The 16333-nt window shown below is 41.6% G+C and overlaps 1 protein-coding gene across 3 annotated transcripts; it reads left to right on the top strand.

Annotated features, from left to right (window-relative positions):
- The first annotated feature begins 595 nt into the window (after positions 1-595).
- LOC112463846 (protein tipE) lies at positions 596-16222 on the top strand. 3 transcript variants are annotated; one of them, XM_025030471.1, is made up of 6 exons: positions 596-678; positions 3651-4024; positions 6078-6344; positions 7000-7193; positions 8871-9187; positions 12690-16222. In XM_025030471.1, exons 2-6 carry the CDS (start codon positions 3820-3822, stop codon positions 12751-12753), a joined length of 1047 nt encoding a protein of 348 aa, XP_024886239.1. In that variant the 5' UTR covers positions 596-678; positions 3651-3819; the 3' UTR covers positions 12754-16222. The 3 variants fall into 3 exon arrangements, with proteins under 3 accessions (XP_024886239.1, XP_024886238.1, XP_024886237.1); XM_025030470.1 differs by having other exon boundaries at positions 630-1016; XM_025030469.1 differs by having other exon boundaries at positions 630-1011.
- The last annotated feature ends 111 nt before the right edge of the window (positions 16223-16333 follow it).

Below are 16333 nucleotides of genomic sequence, written 5' to 3' on the forward strand. Positions count from 1 at the left end.
ATAGTTTATCGTATGTTTGAAATTTACATATTTCTCTAAAAAAGATCCAAATCACATTAAGATATCTCATACTTTAACGTTTCTGCCCTTCTCCTATGATTAATGAATATTTAAAAAGTCTTAAAAGAAAAAAGGCAAATTGTATTGGGAGAAAGAAAAGAAAAAAAAACAGATTTGAAGCGAAAAGGGGAAAGAAAGCTTCGATATCTCGTATTCGTGCGAAGCTCGTGAGACAGTTATAACGATATAAATTGCTAAACAGCATGCCATCCAGCAAGACAGCAATGGCAATAAATTGTACGCCGGGGTAATCGCGAAAGAAAGCGCGAGGGGCGCCTTCTTCGAAGAAGAGGGAACGCAAGGTGATAGGGGCTTACGGGGGCCGCCCCGGACGACGGCGATCGCGCCGTCGTCGTCCTCGTCGTCGTCGTAGTCGTCGACGGTGGTGGCGGCGGTCGATGCTACGAGGTACCGTCGTTGGCGCTGTTATCGCTTGAAAATAAGCTCGCCCGAAAGCTCCACCGACTGCAGTAGCCCGGCATCCGTCGGCGCCGCGGCCAGGATAAAAGCTTCGCGCACACACGGACTTGGCTCTGCCGTAGGAGGTCTGCCGATGGAAGCTCGTCGCTGAAAGCGCACGCTATGCGGATCCCGTCGTGATCCACGTATCGCGGGACGGTATATCGTTTCTTTTATCTCTTCGCCTCCACCCTGTCCCTCTTTCATCCCTTCTTCTTGCAACCCTTCTTCTCTTTCGCGCCTTCCCCCGATTTAATCATCCTTCGGCAGTGGGCCAGGGCGTCGTGGTGATTCGCGTGTCGCGGGGGAGACAAATGTGCACGGTGGACAGCAGTGTGACATAGTGCGCGGAAGTAGGGGACGAAGAGATCGGCAGGAGGGCAGAGGAGCGAAGAACGCGGGAAGAGGAGTAGCAGAAGGTGGATGATGATGATGAGGGGGCACAGGAAGAGGGCGCCGAGCCCTGATGCATTCGCATTTTCTACATAGGGGGTACCGTTACGTCCGACTCCGAAGGGAACTGGTCGAGTTTTCTTTGCGTGACTCGCTCCGATTGAGAGATTCTCGGGGTTTGAATCGCTTAAGATCCAGCTTCACCTGAGATAACGTCTTGAAACAAAACGCCGAAAATATTGCAAATTATCGCAAAGATCCCGTAAAGAAGAGTTTTAAATGTTAGCGAGCCGAGAGCAAAATTTATTCGCGAGTAAACATTCGAAGACTATTAAGTAGGATAACATATTGCCTCTATGTAGGTAAATTTGCGCCACGATAAACAGGAGCTTTTAGAATCACGTTTACCTCTAAGAAATTAATTCGTAAGCCTTGTACTTTCATGAATATCCACGAAAAAGCTTTTTATTGACTATTTTCTTAGATGCTAAGTGGTTCTAAAATTATCGCTTAACGCGGTGCAAAGTTATTCCTTTCTTTCTCTTTTATTTTATAAAAAGAAAATAAATAGTAGTCGTGCGAATAAAGTCATTTCTTCATTTTGATGTAAATCTTGAAAGATGTGTACGAGAAAATAAGTTACGTAAATAGATTTCGCTGTCGAACTATTAATATATAGCAGAACATCTCTTTATAAAGAAGTTGCGCCACATTATTTTTTATATTTACGTTTATAATTATTTAATATTAGTGATTGCGGTAAAATCGGAGAATAAGATAATGCTTTCACAACTTTCTCGTTATTAGGAACTGTTGACAACTATGAAGTATCCTGACTTTTTGTTATCTACTCCGGGTGCTATCAAAATTACATTAGGCAAAGGAAAGGTTAGATAGACTTGCAATAGAGACACGCTATGCAATAGGGTATACCCCCGACGTAAATCATGCATTAGAAAAGCGTAGTAAGCTTGAAAAAGTTATTAAAGTTGTATAAGCACTTTTTGTGTATGTCATAAAAAAATATACATTATATATATTTATACATATAAATTTATCAATGTATAAGCAAAGCAATCTTAGATCTTATGATCATACGTCGCAATTGGTAATTAAATTAAGATTCAGTAAACAGCATAAATTAAGTAGATATTATTTTTTAAGACAAAGTAACAGATTACTTTCAGTAATGTTCAATAACTTTATCATCTTTACTAATCAATTTATTACGACGTACAAAACGCTTTTCTTAATCGCTATTTTTCTTTTATTTTTAATGGGGTACATAAATAATTTACTTTTTATTTATATTAATTAATTGTTTCATTTAATTGATTTTTTAAAACAAAGGATAAACTACATGAGTAAATTATTTTCAAGTACGAAGGACACGATACAGTCTTTAATCCCTTCGATTAAACGACTCCACGTGAACTCACATAAACCTCCTTAAAACTCGTTATAAGTTTTATCCTTATTCTCTCTTGTGTATAATGTGTGACAGTATATAAATAAAATCCAATAACGTGCGAAGCAATATTTTGGATCTCAGGGCCGGGATCAATCCTGAGTCCAACAGTCATTTCGTCTTTCTTTAGGACGTCAGAAACTTCCGCCGGAAAATTCCATGAATTGCCTTCGATGACCAAGAAACTTGAGGAGCAACTTTACCTCGATACTGAAGGCTTGAGACATTTTAAGAGGCACAGATTCCGTCTTTCTGACCCTTACAAATTTTATATGAATATAAAAATCGAGTAAAATTTAATAATAAAACATAATCAATAAAATATCCATGATAAAACTTGTAAGAAATCTTCTATCTTCTCTCTAACAAGAATTCAATGAAAACCAAGTTATGTGCGACGTTAATAGGTATTGTCCGTCTCATTTATCTTTCATGAGAATCGAACGATCGCGTCATTGTGCCGAAAGCCGATAGTGCCCATAGACCAAGTTGGAAACACGTAATTGTCCGGCACTTCCTTGTCCTTTGCTTCCTGCAATAACCTACGTTGAAATTAAAGGTGTTCTATAAAGTTGTTACTACGAGAAATTCAAATCATGAAATTTATAATACTCAGTTTTAATATAACATTTAATATAACATTGTTGTTTTTTAAACAAAACGGAGCTCTTTGGATTATTTAAGAGCTAGATAAACTATCGTTAATTTTCCCTCCTTCCAATGGGGAAAAAAAAGATTACTGCAATCTATGAATACGATAAAAAAATGTTAGATTCATGATAGTATTGATTTCGTCTATTTCCACTGCCATTTACAGGTCCCATATATATACGTACATGCCCCTAGTTTGCCAAAGGATAAAATAGACCGCGAAACAATATCACACAACCCCTAGATAATATAAAAAATTATACTCTTTCATCATTCGACCGAATGTACGTCGCAAAAGAAGAGAAAAAAAGTCGTTTAATCGATACGTCGCTTCAAGGTGATCAAGATAAATGGCGCTCGTTGCACAATGCGTACAAAAGAATCTCACCTCTAACGGAAGCATTCCAGCGCATGCTAACCCCTGGGAATCTCCGTAAGAGAAATCATCTCTCGGGGGGGGGGGGGTCTCTCTCTCTCTCTCTTTTTCTCTCTCTCTCTCTCTCTCTCTCTCTCTCTCTCTCTCCCCCTCCCCCTCCGCGAGGTCTTTCGGGGCACGAAGAAAACTCGACTCGCGATACCAGACGGCAACGGAGGACAAATACCTGCGAATTGCCTGCAGATCGTTCCGTCTCTTCGACGTCCGACGTCTGACGACGAGCAGCAGGCACGCCGAGGACGACGGCGGCGACGACGACGACGACGACGACGACGGCAACGACGACGACGACGGCGACGACGTCGCTTAGGAGCCCCCAGCACGAAACCAGCACTGCCGTTTGTTCTCCGAGATGGCGGACGAAAAGGAGAAGCAGACGTTCTTGCAGAAGCTGCTGTTCTACACGACCGCGTTCTTCATCCTCCTCAGCACCTTCAGCCTCTTCGCCTTCCTCTTCTTGGTCCCCTTCGTTATCGACCCCGCCTTCACCACCATCTTCATGCAGTTCGACACTCGACCCGCCGAGTGTGTTACCATCGACGTTGAGTCCAGAAGAGGTGAACAATCGGCAACCCTTATCTCTCACACCTGTTCGCTCTCGTTGTCGCTCCTCGTTGCATGTGTTGTGTAAACTCTCTATTCTTCGCTCTTCTGAGAATTCTTCCTTCGCGCGCAATCTAAGTCCTTCACGTTTCTCTGTTTCTATGTCCAAGCATGTGTGTTTGTTGGTATGAACATATATCATTTTGCGTTTGTATGCACGTGATGAGAGACGTTTTGTAAATTTGTAGAAAGAATCGCGTCCAAATCGCATCTAATCTTATTAAATTTCAATTCTCCATTAGATGAATACCGTGACGTAACTGGTAAAAGAGACATGTCGTGCGTAATTTAAAATAAAAAAGTTTGCGATATATATTAGAAAAAATAATACTCTTTTTTTTTCCCAAAGAAAATTATGTATTATTTTATTCTAAAAATATTTCACGTGACAGACGATGATAAACGTATTACACCAGGAATTGACGTAAATTCCCATTTATAGAATTAGGTCAGCGTCAAAATATGCGAGTTTCATGAATGATTGGAAAGGCTATTTCCCATAGACCGAACAAAAGTGACGAAGAACGTCACAGGACAGCTGACGTTTCCGCGCTTAATTTCATATTTATCGTATATCACAATTTATTTAGTTGGCATAAAACAGCAATCGCATCCACCTCTTATTAGCAGTGAAGTCGTAGGAAGATCAGCACATGGGCAACAATAACGGAAGTAATTGCGCTTTTAATTATAACGGCAAACGTTGAAGAACGCCGCGCCGTTCCGTCGTGATTACTTCGTCTTCCTTCGCCGCCTGGGAAATGCTTCCCTAACTCGCTCTGGATCACGATAAATTCAACGGAGATTGTAACAAAAAAAAAGCCTATGCATTTTTTATCCCCCGATGGCACGCATTTGCCTTTCATGTCGGACCGTCCACCGCACGTTCGTGAATAGCTAACATAAAAGTTTTATACTGTCCTATAAATTTTAATTCTCCATTAGATGAATACCGTGACATAAAATTCCCGAGGAACAGAGAACGTCGTTTCTCTGCATGCATGTTTCAGGGGACTTCTCTTGGCTCGCAGGAGAATATATATGTGTATCATAAATTTATTAGTAGTCGTTATTTGAATAAATCCTTCGTTTTTTTTTGTTTTTTTTAATCCAGAAAAAGAGAACCAGCGAAACTTTAGTAATTTAGTTAAATAACATTTGCGGGAACGAGCTTATCTATCGAGTGAAAAATACAAAGATATAAAAGGAATCGAAAGAACCGGTCAATCGTTAGCCAGGAAAGAGAGGCCGCGGCGAGTGGTGATAAGATCGACGCAACTGGTGTCTTTGTGCTCTTGGTACCCCCGCGGCTCACGTTCATTCGAGTCTCCCCTCGTTTCTCCTTCGTCACTTGAATTTTCTTCTCTTCACGGACGTCAATAGGGGTGCAGGTGCTCTTCACGATTGAGCACCGGCCTCGTGTCAACATCCCTTGCAACTTTACGTCACGATGCAAAACACTTTCTGGACGACGGCTCAATCCCCGACACTCTCTGCTTTGCCATCGTCTTCGCCTCTGGTCTCCGCATGCACGTTTCCGATATTCGTTTCACACGGCGGATCTATCCTCTCGCAATGTGTGTCTATCCGCGTTGACTGTATATCTGGAATAAATTGGCGACTGTGAGCTATTACTTTTTCATTTAAACGTCACGTCGGTGATGGATACAGCTATTGTCTAGAAATTTGAATAAATTAACGAATATTTCATAAATTCTTGAATGAATTGTGTGTAATGCTTGTTGACGGTTGCAAGCTTCAAACTTCAATCTCGTAAATTTTCATAAAGAATTATCCATTTTCATGGAATTGTCAATGTTTCAATCCGCTGTCTCACGCTTTCACTCGTTTTTTACGACTTGATGTATGTATGTGCGTACGTGTATTTTTGGATGTGTCACTCATTTTTTTTCCAGTCATTTGTTCATGCGCGAATGTTCTGTGTATTGTGCTTGGATTGTGTATTCCGCGGCCGCGGCAATTTCCATGAATGATCGTTGAGTCCAGGTACGAGCAATTGCTCATGGACATCCTGTAGAGAGGGTTGCACTAAGGAACTGTACGATTGCACGCAAATACGCGTCAACTATAAGCTACCGGAAAACACGACCGAGGGGTCGGATGGGGAAGGCGGAGCGGTAGGAAGTGTCGAGGACGACGAAGAGAACAAGCGGATGCCTCGTTACGAGCGTTCCTTAGGCGAGTACATCGAAGACGGCGACGAGAACTTTGCCGTGGATGACGAGAACGGACTGCCGAAATCTTTCCCTACAGGTACAAAGTGATATCACCGAGGATTTGAGATTTACATTCAATCCTACCTTCGGTCATCTGAATCCGTTCCATATTTGTTTTCGAAAGAGCGTGGTTATATAGTCGAAAGGAGAAGCTTGCTATTTATTCGTGTAATTGATATTTTACATATGCATCAGAACCGTTTTGAAGCTATAAATGTCATGAAATTATAAAATCCTATTCTGTTATCCAATCAAAGAGCCGACAGAAATAATAGGAACGTTGAAGTAAAAGTTTAAAACTATTGATAATTATTAACTTTTCATAATTACATTATATCTATAATTATATAAATATCTTGTCATATTTTATGATTTTACAATTATTACCGGAATTGAAAAGTCTTCGTTGCGATGAATTATTCTGATTGATTCTACGTGCGAAAATCGTTAGAAACAGGTGCGGACTTAACGAAGCCAATAGATAGAGAACTAAAACTGTTACAGCACCCGCGAGAGAGAGATAAGTTTTCTCCGGTAAAACTTCAGCGATTCATCTCGCTGAACGTGAGAGCGTATTGTATACAGAAGTCATTATACGTTTTCTTTGTCCCCCCCCGTCCGGTTTGTTCTTCCGGTTCTCCCGCTAGAACGCGTTCCCCCGTTGCCGAACAATAACGAGGGAAAGTTCGCAGGTCTCATGGGCAACGACTCCGTGTGGTACTTCACCGGGGCCAAGCTGTTCCCCAACGTAAAAGGCTGTGGATACCCTCCAATACTGAATTGCAGTATTTTCTACCGGCAGTACGCCAACATAGGGCAGAACTTTAGCTGTTACTACTCGAAAGTGGATCCCGGGATAGTCATCAGCGACCTCGACATGTGGCAGGTCTCTGGCCGTTATTGTTATACACTTCCCACGCCGTGGACACCCTCTCTCGTCGCGTCTATGTGTGTCTGTCTCCAGTTTCAACCCTAAATCCTTGGATGTGCGAATTCCTTCGCCGACGCGATGGCATCCGTCGGCCACTGACGTGGCTTTAGCTTCCCGGCGTGTTATAACCCGGTGACCGGATTATAGTTCAGGCGATTTGCCATCTATATCGGTATGTGCGAGTCACGCGAAAGAAGTGCTATGTGACTTTTGCCCGAGTTAAACGCCGGGACTTGAGCCGCGCACTTGAGAATCAATACTGCGGCTGTCTATCGGGAGCGGAGCGTGATATACCGGCCGAAACTGTTTCGTATGAAATGATTAAATGGATCCCGGTAATGAGTTCGTGCGGAGAACGGTGAATCGGCTCTAACTGGAAACGCAGAGACATTCTCACGAAAGTTATTCTCCCGACAGTCCCGACTGTCACTTTGATCGCGGCTCTATGCTGCAAATGAGTCTCGCGTTTATTCCTGTAGAATGTCTGGGGTTCATCTCTTTATGAATCTCGCATAATCTCGACTACGTGTTGAAAGCGATATAATTTCCGTCGAGTTTAGACCTTGACGCCGTAGATACCTGAAAATGATCTTCATTTCGAGACAATCGGTGTAAAACGGATTTCTCCCGCATCTGCACCGAAAATTAATTAATTCATTCATTGGAATTACATTGCGAAAGATCGCACGTAGAAGATGTAAGCGATAGCAAAGAGCGGAAGAGGAGATTTTCCGAGCGCGTGGGGGCACAGCGCGAGTAGCGTTAACGGCGACGGAAATGCGACCGTCCGCACGAGGAACGGACAATGCATTTCAAAGCGGTTGAATGGGCGGCTCGATGACAATAAAGACGGAAGCCATCGCGGCGCGCGATGCGCCGCCCGGAAGAAAAGAAAATTTCTCCCGGCGCGCAGAAATCCAATTTCCACAAGTGTGTGCGGCCGGCGTGCTATTATAAACCCGCCGATAATATCGGCGATCCCGGAAAAGCCCGCCGCCCGTGCTCTCGATGCTCTGGCACAAGTGCCAATCCTTCGAACGAATGGACGACAGGAAGAAATAGGATCACGTGGCGCGAATAACACGGCTCTCTCTCGGGACTGTTCTGCCGCCAAATTTATAGAAATTTATAGAAAGGTCATTTTACAGGATCAACTCGGCCGTGTCTTGGCAATGAAATTGCCATAGTGATATCGAATAACGTTTTTTTTAATACAATTTATTCTTAATTGGAAAAGATGATTGAAAAATAACGCTTAGTTATTTCTCAATACAAATATCTCTATAAACGGCTGATCATACATTGACTGCTACCACTTGTCGAGTTACATTCAGTTTCACTACTCTTTTGTTCGGATTATATTTATTATCCGTTAAACAATATTCATCTATATAATTTTTCTTATTCTTATTTATGATCAGATTAATTAGTTTCTTTTATTTGTATACTTTGTGATCAGTAATTCGAGTAACTAATTACAAAATTATTCGTAATTAAATTAATCTTTCAGTCGAAATTCGTTCGCGGGATTCCTTCCACAAAACACTGTCTCGATGCATGGGTAAAAGAACCCCGGGATGCACATATTAATTTCCGCCAAGCTCTGGTCACATGTGTGAAACGCTTCCTCAGGTGTACATGAACCTTGTGTACGCGATGGCAATTCCGATACCGTCTTTCATAATCTCGGTGATATACCTCACCATCGCCTACTTCAAGATCTACAACGAAGACGAGGTGGTCCTCGTAGGTGGCGAAGAGGGTGAGGAAGGGGAGGAAGGGGAAGGCGACGGTACACCCTTGCCGCCCACTAGCGGTGCACTGACGCCCGGAAGTGAAGCCTTCAGGGAGGATTTGGCGAGCTTCGGGCACCAACTCAAGGTCGCGATGGCCGACGACATCAGCAGGGAAAGTCTTGACGGGATTCCTAACTCGCTCTCCGCTCAGGGGTAAGCACCGCTTCACCGAAAATCTCGTGTGGTATCGATTGACTTTAGGAACGCGTGTCAACGTAAAGAGAGACCGGCCAGACCTCGCTATCTTATACTTGTTGACTGTCGATCTAAGCTTTTAAGTGTCTTCGTGGTTTTCCGTAGGGCTTCGAGAAGACTTGCTCTAAGCATTAACTGTGAACAGGCATAATCACCTTAACCGCAATCGCCGACGATTTAGAGTTATTCCTTAGGAATGGTAATCCTGCCTGAGCCCCAGAGAAGCTATTACGGCGCAATTCTCTCTTTCTCTCTCTCTCTTTCCGCATAACAATATACATAAAGGCCCGTATTCTCAGTTCACTTTCATAAATGCGCGCATTTAGCATATTTACGTTACATGAATCTCAGAAATAAATGCGCGCATTTATCGACAAAAGTGAACTCTGAGACTACAGGCCAAAGTGAATAACATGAAAAATGATTAACAAAATGTTCGGAGGCACAACATAAAATTAAACAGAACTCTCTTTTTTTTTACCCCATTTACCCGTCTGCTTCGTAATCACAGAACGATATTTATGTTGTCGTAAGAGCTAACTTGAGTCTAAGTGCTTCACTCGGATGCAATAATTTTACGCCGGGCATAAAATCGTCTGAATGAACGACTCGCTATAGAAACAGCGCGCCGAGTGCATAAATGTCATCTCGCGGTCCGCACGGTTTATATACGTTCAGATATGACGTTGCCATAGGAGTATTCAGTCAATTTCCTTCGTGGTTTGCGGCGAACCGAAGGTGTTCGATAATCCATGTGAACAAGCATCTCCCTGTATAAAATTGATCAGTTGCGAGCAATCGGATCGGCGCGGCGCCGTGCCAAGTTGTTCACAAACAGCTCGAAATATTCATGTATCTCCATGCAGCCGTCAATTACGAAACGCGTCGTTTGAACAATAACAGCGCGATAAATTTTAGGAATATCGACGTTCTGAGGGCATTGTACGTAAAGACGTTCGCTGGAACGTACGCCTCTTTAATGAGACAAATGAGTAATCAATACATTACGAACATTTAACGTCGCACGAACGGTAGAATACTTCAACTTTCATATACACATTGTTTCACGAATAAATACGACTCGAAAAAAAAAAATACCAGATATATTGTAGGTAAAAATATGTCAGATCACGTACATGTCAGATTGTCATTTCGGTTTCATCGTCAGAGATTTACGTTATTTCAGCACGTTTTAAATTGGGATTAATCGTGCCGCGGATTCTAAAGGTACGCAGAGGAATTGATTACAGAAATCCTACGACATACATCGTTCAATATTTAATAATCGAGAATCCCGAACCGTATAGCAATCCAAACTTCCGACGAGAATGCGATATACTCGAATGCCGTGGGTGTAGAATGGAGATTACAGGATAAATTCGTTGAAGATAAATTGATCCACGAATTCTAAATCGAATGTTCGATGAATCGCTACGGAAGTACGCGTCATAATAGAGAAGTATCCTCCACCACGGGAAATCGCATCCTCTCTATTCTTCGCGTCAACTGGTTTTTTTTTTTTGTTTTTCAAATTCGCGATTAACTTCATAAGAATAATTTGTTCGTAAAAAGCTACCGATGTAATAAAATGATGGCGCAGTTAAGTGCTCTCGACCACACTACCGGCGCATCTATCTATAAATAGCGGACTCGGGATGCAGGGCGATATATAGGTCGAACGGCTACGCGATAGACTGCGAGTCGCCGCTACCTTTCTCCCACCACCGTTCGACCGCATATACACAGAGTAATCTATCCGGAGTATCCCCCGATTCATACCTACCATTCAACGACAGCGACAGAAGCAACGATCAAACACCCCTATTTCCTCGTGTCTGATCTTTCGAGCGGAAACTTTCGCGAGTTTACGTTGTGCGACAGCGTAACGAATTTGTTTTCGTGATCTTTCTACACGAGAGAGTACAATTTTCTAAACGTTTCTCAAGAAAAGTCATAAACGACTTCTGAAACATGTATATGCTGCGGAAGGATGAAACATTTTTTAGCAGATACTGGGCGCGAACGAGCGTTCTACATCCGCAAATAATCCGTTCCACTCTCGAAGAGCAGAACTACACACGCGACAATGTCTGACCCGTTATGTTTGCCGAGGAGATGTAGTAGCGAGTAGTAGTTCTCCTTCATGCAAAGCTACTTATATTACTTTGCCCCAGTTTATTTTGCCGTCTGTCAGCGAGAAAGCGAGAAAGAACTGCAATTATTATTCTGCAAATCGGAAAGTTGAGACAAATGCATGACATTTGAGACTATCCATCTTTTTATTTTCTAAAAAACTTATTCAACACAAAAACTTTCCACTATATGAAAATATATTAAATTTGCAATCATTTCTATTCTCAGTATATCAAAATCACTTTATATTATTCACAATCAAGATTAAATAAATAATAAATAATCCTTTTACTTCTTTTACTGGGGAAATCTTTCAGCAATTACAAAAATCTCAGTTTAATGAAATTATTTAACTTCGTTAGAGACTGCTATTAAAATTGTGAATAAAAAAAGATTTTAAATAGCCAAATTATTGCAATTTCAAGGCTTAGAACCGTGTTATCCTACACAATGAATTCCCAACATATTACTTTAATTCATCTATTTTTGCCCGAGCATGCTCGACGCATGCACGTTTCCGTGCGGCACGAATTCGCACGTGTTCATGATCAATCGTGAGTTAGCCCCCACGCAAACGGGGGACCTGCGGTTTTGTCGTTTATACACGGGATGCGTGAGAGAGGCCACGCTGAGAGAGACCAGGCAAGGACGCGAGCATCGATTCTGACCCAACAAGCCCCGCCTAACTCACCCTTGCTTTCTCGGCCCTTCCCATAGCTTCCAAACGACAGCCCTCGGAGCTCTCTCCTACCTCGCCGAATTCTCGCGGTCGTCTCTTCGCGAATACCGCGCGAGCTTGCAGAAACCGCGAGGTATTAGGGTCGTTTGCGCTCTATGCGCACAGACGAGCAAGTTTGGGATATCAACGAGGCTTCGAATTCACGAATTGAACCAATATGCGAGACATTAAGGGTGAACTCGATCGAGATACACGGTGAAGATAAAAAAAAAATGATTCTTCTAATCTTGACAACATAATACAGTGCTGCACTTAAAAATATTATGTAAATTATTTTTTAAATAATATAGGAAATAATTTAAATAATATCAGGAAGTAACGTTCTTAAAAGTTGAAAGGTGATTACATTCATGTAAATCTTAACTACAATTTAACCAACAATTTAACTTGTAAATAATTCAATCTCGCTCTTTAAGCGGCGAATAATATAGAGATAAATAAGGTAAACCCGAGATGATCTCTACAACTTCAAAAGCGCGGGGGTTGAATAGTATCGAAATAAATCATGTAAACCCGAGATATTCCTCATTAAGAGGAATTGAGCGAGGACATTAAGCGAGAAGTGTCATATTAGTTTTTAACTTGCAGAAACTTGAGCAAGACGATGACGACGAGTATCTCGACTCCCCCTGGGCCGACGGCAGCAGTTTGAAGCGGCATTTTCAAGGTCTGAATAATATCTCGTGGAGACCACACTAGGCGATTCCATCGCCGTCCGTAAAGAAGCGAGGCGTCACAGCGGCCGAGGAAAGCTTCCTCGACCGAGGAAAGGAGTCAAGTTATCTTTCTGTCTCAGGATCGATTTTAAAATCCACCCTCGCGATTCACGGAGTGAACCAGAGACACACTCGGTACTCTCTCGAGCGAACTCGAATCGTGCGCGAATACACGGCGCGATTCGAGGGCGACCCTTGACTAAAATCTGCCATTTCTCTATCGTAAATCTGTCCCCGTTATAAGCGCCGACTTATATCTGCAGGTGTCACGACGATATTTCGCGACATACCTTTTCCTACTCGATAATAGCTCAATAATTGCGATGTCGTGCGTATCGATAACTCTGTCGCAGACTGTCGTGCCAGAGAGAGGCAGAAACTCTCACGAATGCGGTATCTTCAGCGCGATGCACGTATATGCGCCAGAAAAGTTCTTCGTTTCCTTGCAATGTTTAACATTGGCACGCGGCAGCCGTTATTCCGCGCGCCAGATTGATGATTTACCTCGCACGATGCCTTCTTCGTAGCTTGTCTAAGTGCGATTCGCGATACGAAATCAATTCGCGAATCTCGTGCCTGTATATCGCATCCCATGAAGAACCTGTCCTTACTGTCGTACACGTAGCGCGTTCTCGGGTACACCGTATATTTTTAAACGATTTTCCACGATGTATCCGCGACGGTAGGCGATCGTTCTGCGTAGAAAGGAAGCAAATCGGTTGCTTTGGAAACGGCACGAGTCTATTCTTGAATTGTATAAATCTATAATAATTGTCAGTTAAAAATTTACACGTCGTATAAATGATAAATTTAACGGTGGATTATAAGTCTGCCTGTGCAAGTAATCGATTTCTCGAACGTACGTTTCTATCTATGTATGGTATCACGTTACGAAACTTGGAGAAGCTTGTTTTTATACAAGAAGCGGTTATCGTTTTTATGTAAACGATTCTTTTATATCTTTATATTAAGCGATTGAATCTCAAAGTTACCTGGACTCGTGCCATTCTCAAAACGACCGACACAAACTTGCAACGAAGCGCATTTTACCGAGTATATACGTTCCCTCTGGTTCACTCAACGATTACCGAACGGACGTCCATCCGAAGAACGCAGAGGAGGGAAAGGGACGCTTAGCGAGGTGTCCACTCGTTCGGCGTCGCGCGCTATCTGTATATTAAAAGTCACGAGAGTTAGCTATGGACTTAAAGAACTTAATCAACTATGAGCTAAATACCGTAAAAACGTTATGAGTATTATCAGGTAATTCGCTTGCTGTGTGATCATGATGCGTCCACTCGCGTGCATCGTTAGACATTTTTATCAGACACACCGACGACATCACGTCCGTTCCACTTTTAACTGGCGACACGCTTTTGCAAGTAAAGAAAAAAAAAACGCGCGCGATTCGCAAATGTCCACCCCCGCACCCCGTTGCGGCCTCGTCCATGTATCGTCTATGATCTCCACACGCACAAATTCTAACGGTTTTTTCAGGTACCTGACCGACACTCACGAAGAAACGTAGGGTACCTTACGCGAGTCTTACGACTGCGCTACATATGCGCATTTAAATCGATACGAATGCACAAGGCGAAGGAACGTTCGGTATATAATGCGAGGTGAGGGCTTCTCTCGAGACAAAAAACCGAGGTAGGGCTTGTTGTTGTTTTAGGTACGCTTTCTGCATTTAAACGAGAGAAATTATGCGCTGTTTCTTCAGGAAAAAAAAATAAAAAGAGAAAACAGGTGTTGAGAGCACATAATTAAAAAGGGCAGACCTAGAGTCACTACATGGTTTTTTTTTGTTATGTACCATTTGTATATTTTAACAATGTTATATTTGACAACATTGAGCTGTTCTGCACAGAAGTTTTAACGAGTATCCCTCAAAGGATGAAAATGTACTTGGTGCCCAACGGTTTAAAATAAATCGTAATCGCGATAATTTCAAAATCGCAATAAGCTTCGTGCTACTCCTCAGGCTTAAAAAGAACGGCTAGTCTTATTATCGTCTCAATGTCGGCCGTGAACATAATTAGCTGTTACGTTACGTTATGATTTTAGCATTATAACGTCGCCTGGGATATCGACCAAACGCTTGCCGCATGGAAACTCGGAGAGTACCCAGGTAATACTTCGAAATGCACGTGAGCATTTAGTTTATAGCGTTTGTATCGAAACTTTGAAAATTTTACTAAAAACTTGACTGAAAATGTATAATTTGGTTATTTACAACCTCGAGTTTTCATCCTCGAAAATATATTGGTGTTCCATGCGGCAATAAACTGGGCGAGATGTGGAAAAAGACCATATGTAATTATCGCTCGACATCGGTTTACGTTTCCGGGATTCGTGCTGTTTTTTTGCGATCACACACACACCGAGCAATACCCACGACACATACACGATACACCACCGTGAAAGGCACATTCAATACACATCGGTAACCTATGGAGAAAAATAAAAAGATAATTGAATTGTTTTTATGGATTAAGAACAAGTTGTCTGTGATCTACAATAATTAAAAGAATATTTAATAAGTATTAACAGATAAAAAGTATAATTGAGATATAATGTTGAACGATGGAGGAAAGAAAATAAACCGAAGGACGCTCGGATTTTATTGGTACAAGTTGAGCGCAGGTTTCTCGAGGCATTGGTTGAACAATACGATAGTAAGAGAAATAAAATGTCGTATATAAAAAATTAAGGTCATCGCAAAGGAATTCTAGAAGAAAAGAGGTATATATTATATAAATTACAAAAAAAAAATAGAGACTTATACAATAGAGCACGCAATGTGTGTGAACATTTAAATCGCTACTGTTAATCTGTACTTAACTTGCGATATGAAAACAAAGGTGCGCGTGCTGCGTTCGGATAGTACCAATAAAAAAAAAATATATATATACATATATAAATATATTATATGGCACTTGACCGTCGCGGCTAAAAGTATATAGGATTAGATAGATTTATAGAAGCGCAAAACACCAAAAATCGTTCCTTCCACCCGCTCCGGCCGTGTATTCGATTTTAAATATATCGCATCTCATATGTGAAGTCAAAAGCTCTGTGAATTTATAAAAGCGCACCTCAAAACGCAATTAGCATCGTCATATTACTAAATGAAGGAAAGGAACTATCTATATACACGCCCGTATCATCACCGAATAATAAGTTGTTCAACGAGTGTTGCGAAAAATATTCGGGATAATTTTTCTACAATTCTGGCACACACAAGAGGAACGTGCAACATCATCGTCGTCTTTATATTTGTGTACATTTCAATTATGAATTTTTCAATATTATTATCGAACTATGATCGATTTTGTGTGAAAGTGTATATGGCTTTTTCTGCGGTCAACAATAAAATGTTTTGTCAAAGCTTTTTTCACGATATACACATATTATTATTATATTTTTTTAAAATGTCTTAAGATATCAATACCTATTTATCTTAATCTGTCCTTGCTTGCTGACTCCAATTCATATCCGCTAAATAATGCATTA

The sequence above is a fragment of the Temnothorax curvispinosus genome, unplaced genomic scaffold (genome assembly GCF_003070985.1).
Source record: "Temnothorax curvispinosus isolate PA1 unplaced genomic scaffold, ASM307098v1 QBEX01013717.1, whole genome shotgun sequence".
In the NCBI taxonomy this organism is placed as follows: Eukaryota; Metazoa; Arthropoda; class Insecta; order Hymenoptera; family Formicidae; genus Temnothorax; species Temnothorax curvispinosus.

Excerpts from the sequence above, each read along its gene's own strand:
- LOC112463846 (XM_025030471.1), top strand. The coding sequence starts at position 3,820 with ATGGCGGACGAAAAGGAGAAGCAGACGTTCTTGCAGAAGCTGCTGTTC. Across the intron at positions 4,025-6,077 it reads CGACGTTGAGTCCAGAAGAG|GTACGAGCAATTGCTCATGG; the intron begins GTGAACAATCGG and ends CGTTGAGTCCAG. Across the intron at positions 6,345-6,999 it reads GCCGAAATCTTTCCCTACAG|GTCTCATGGGCAACGACTCC; the intron begins GTACAAAGTGAT and ends GAAAGTTCGCAG.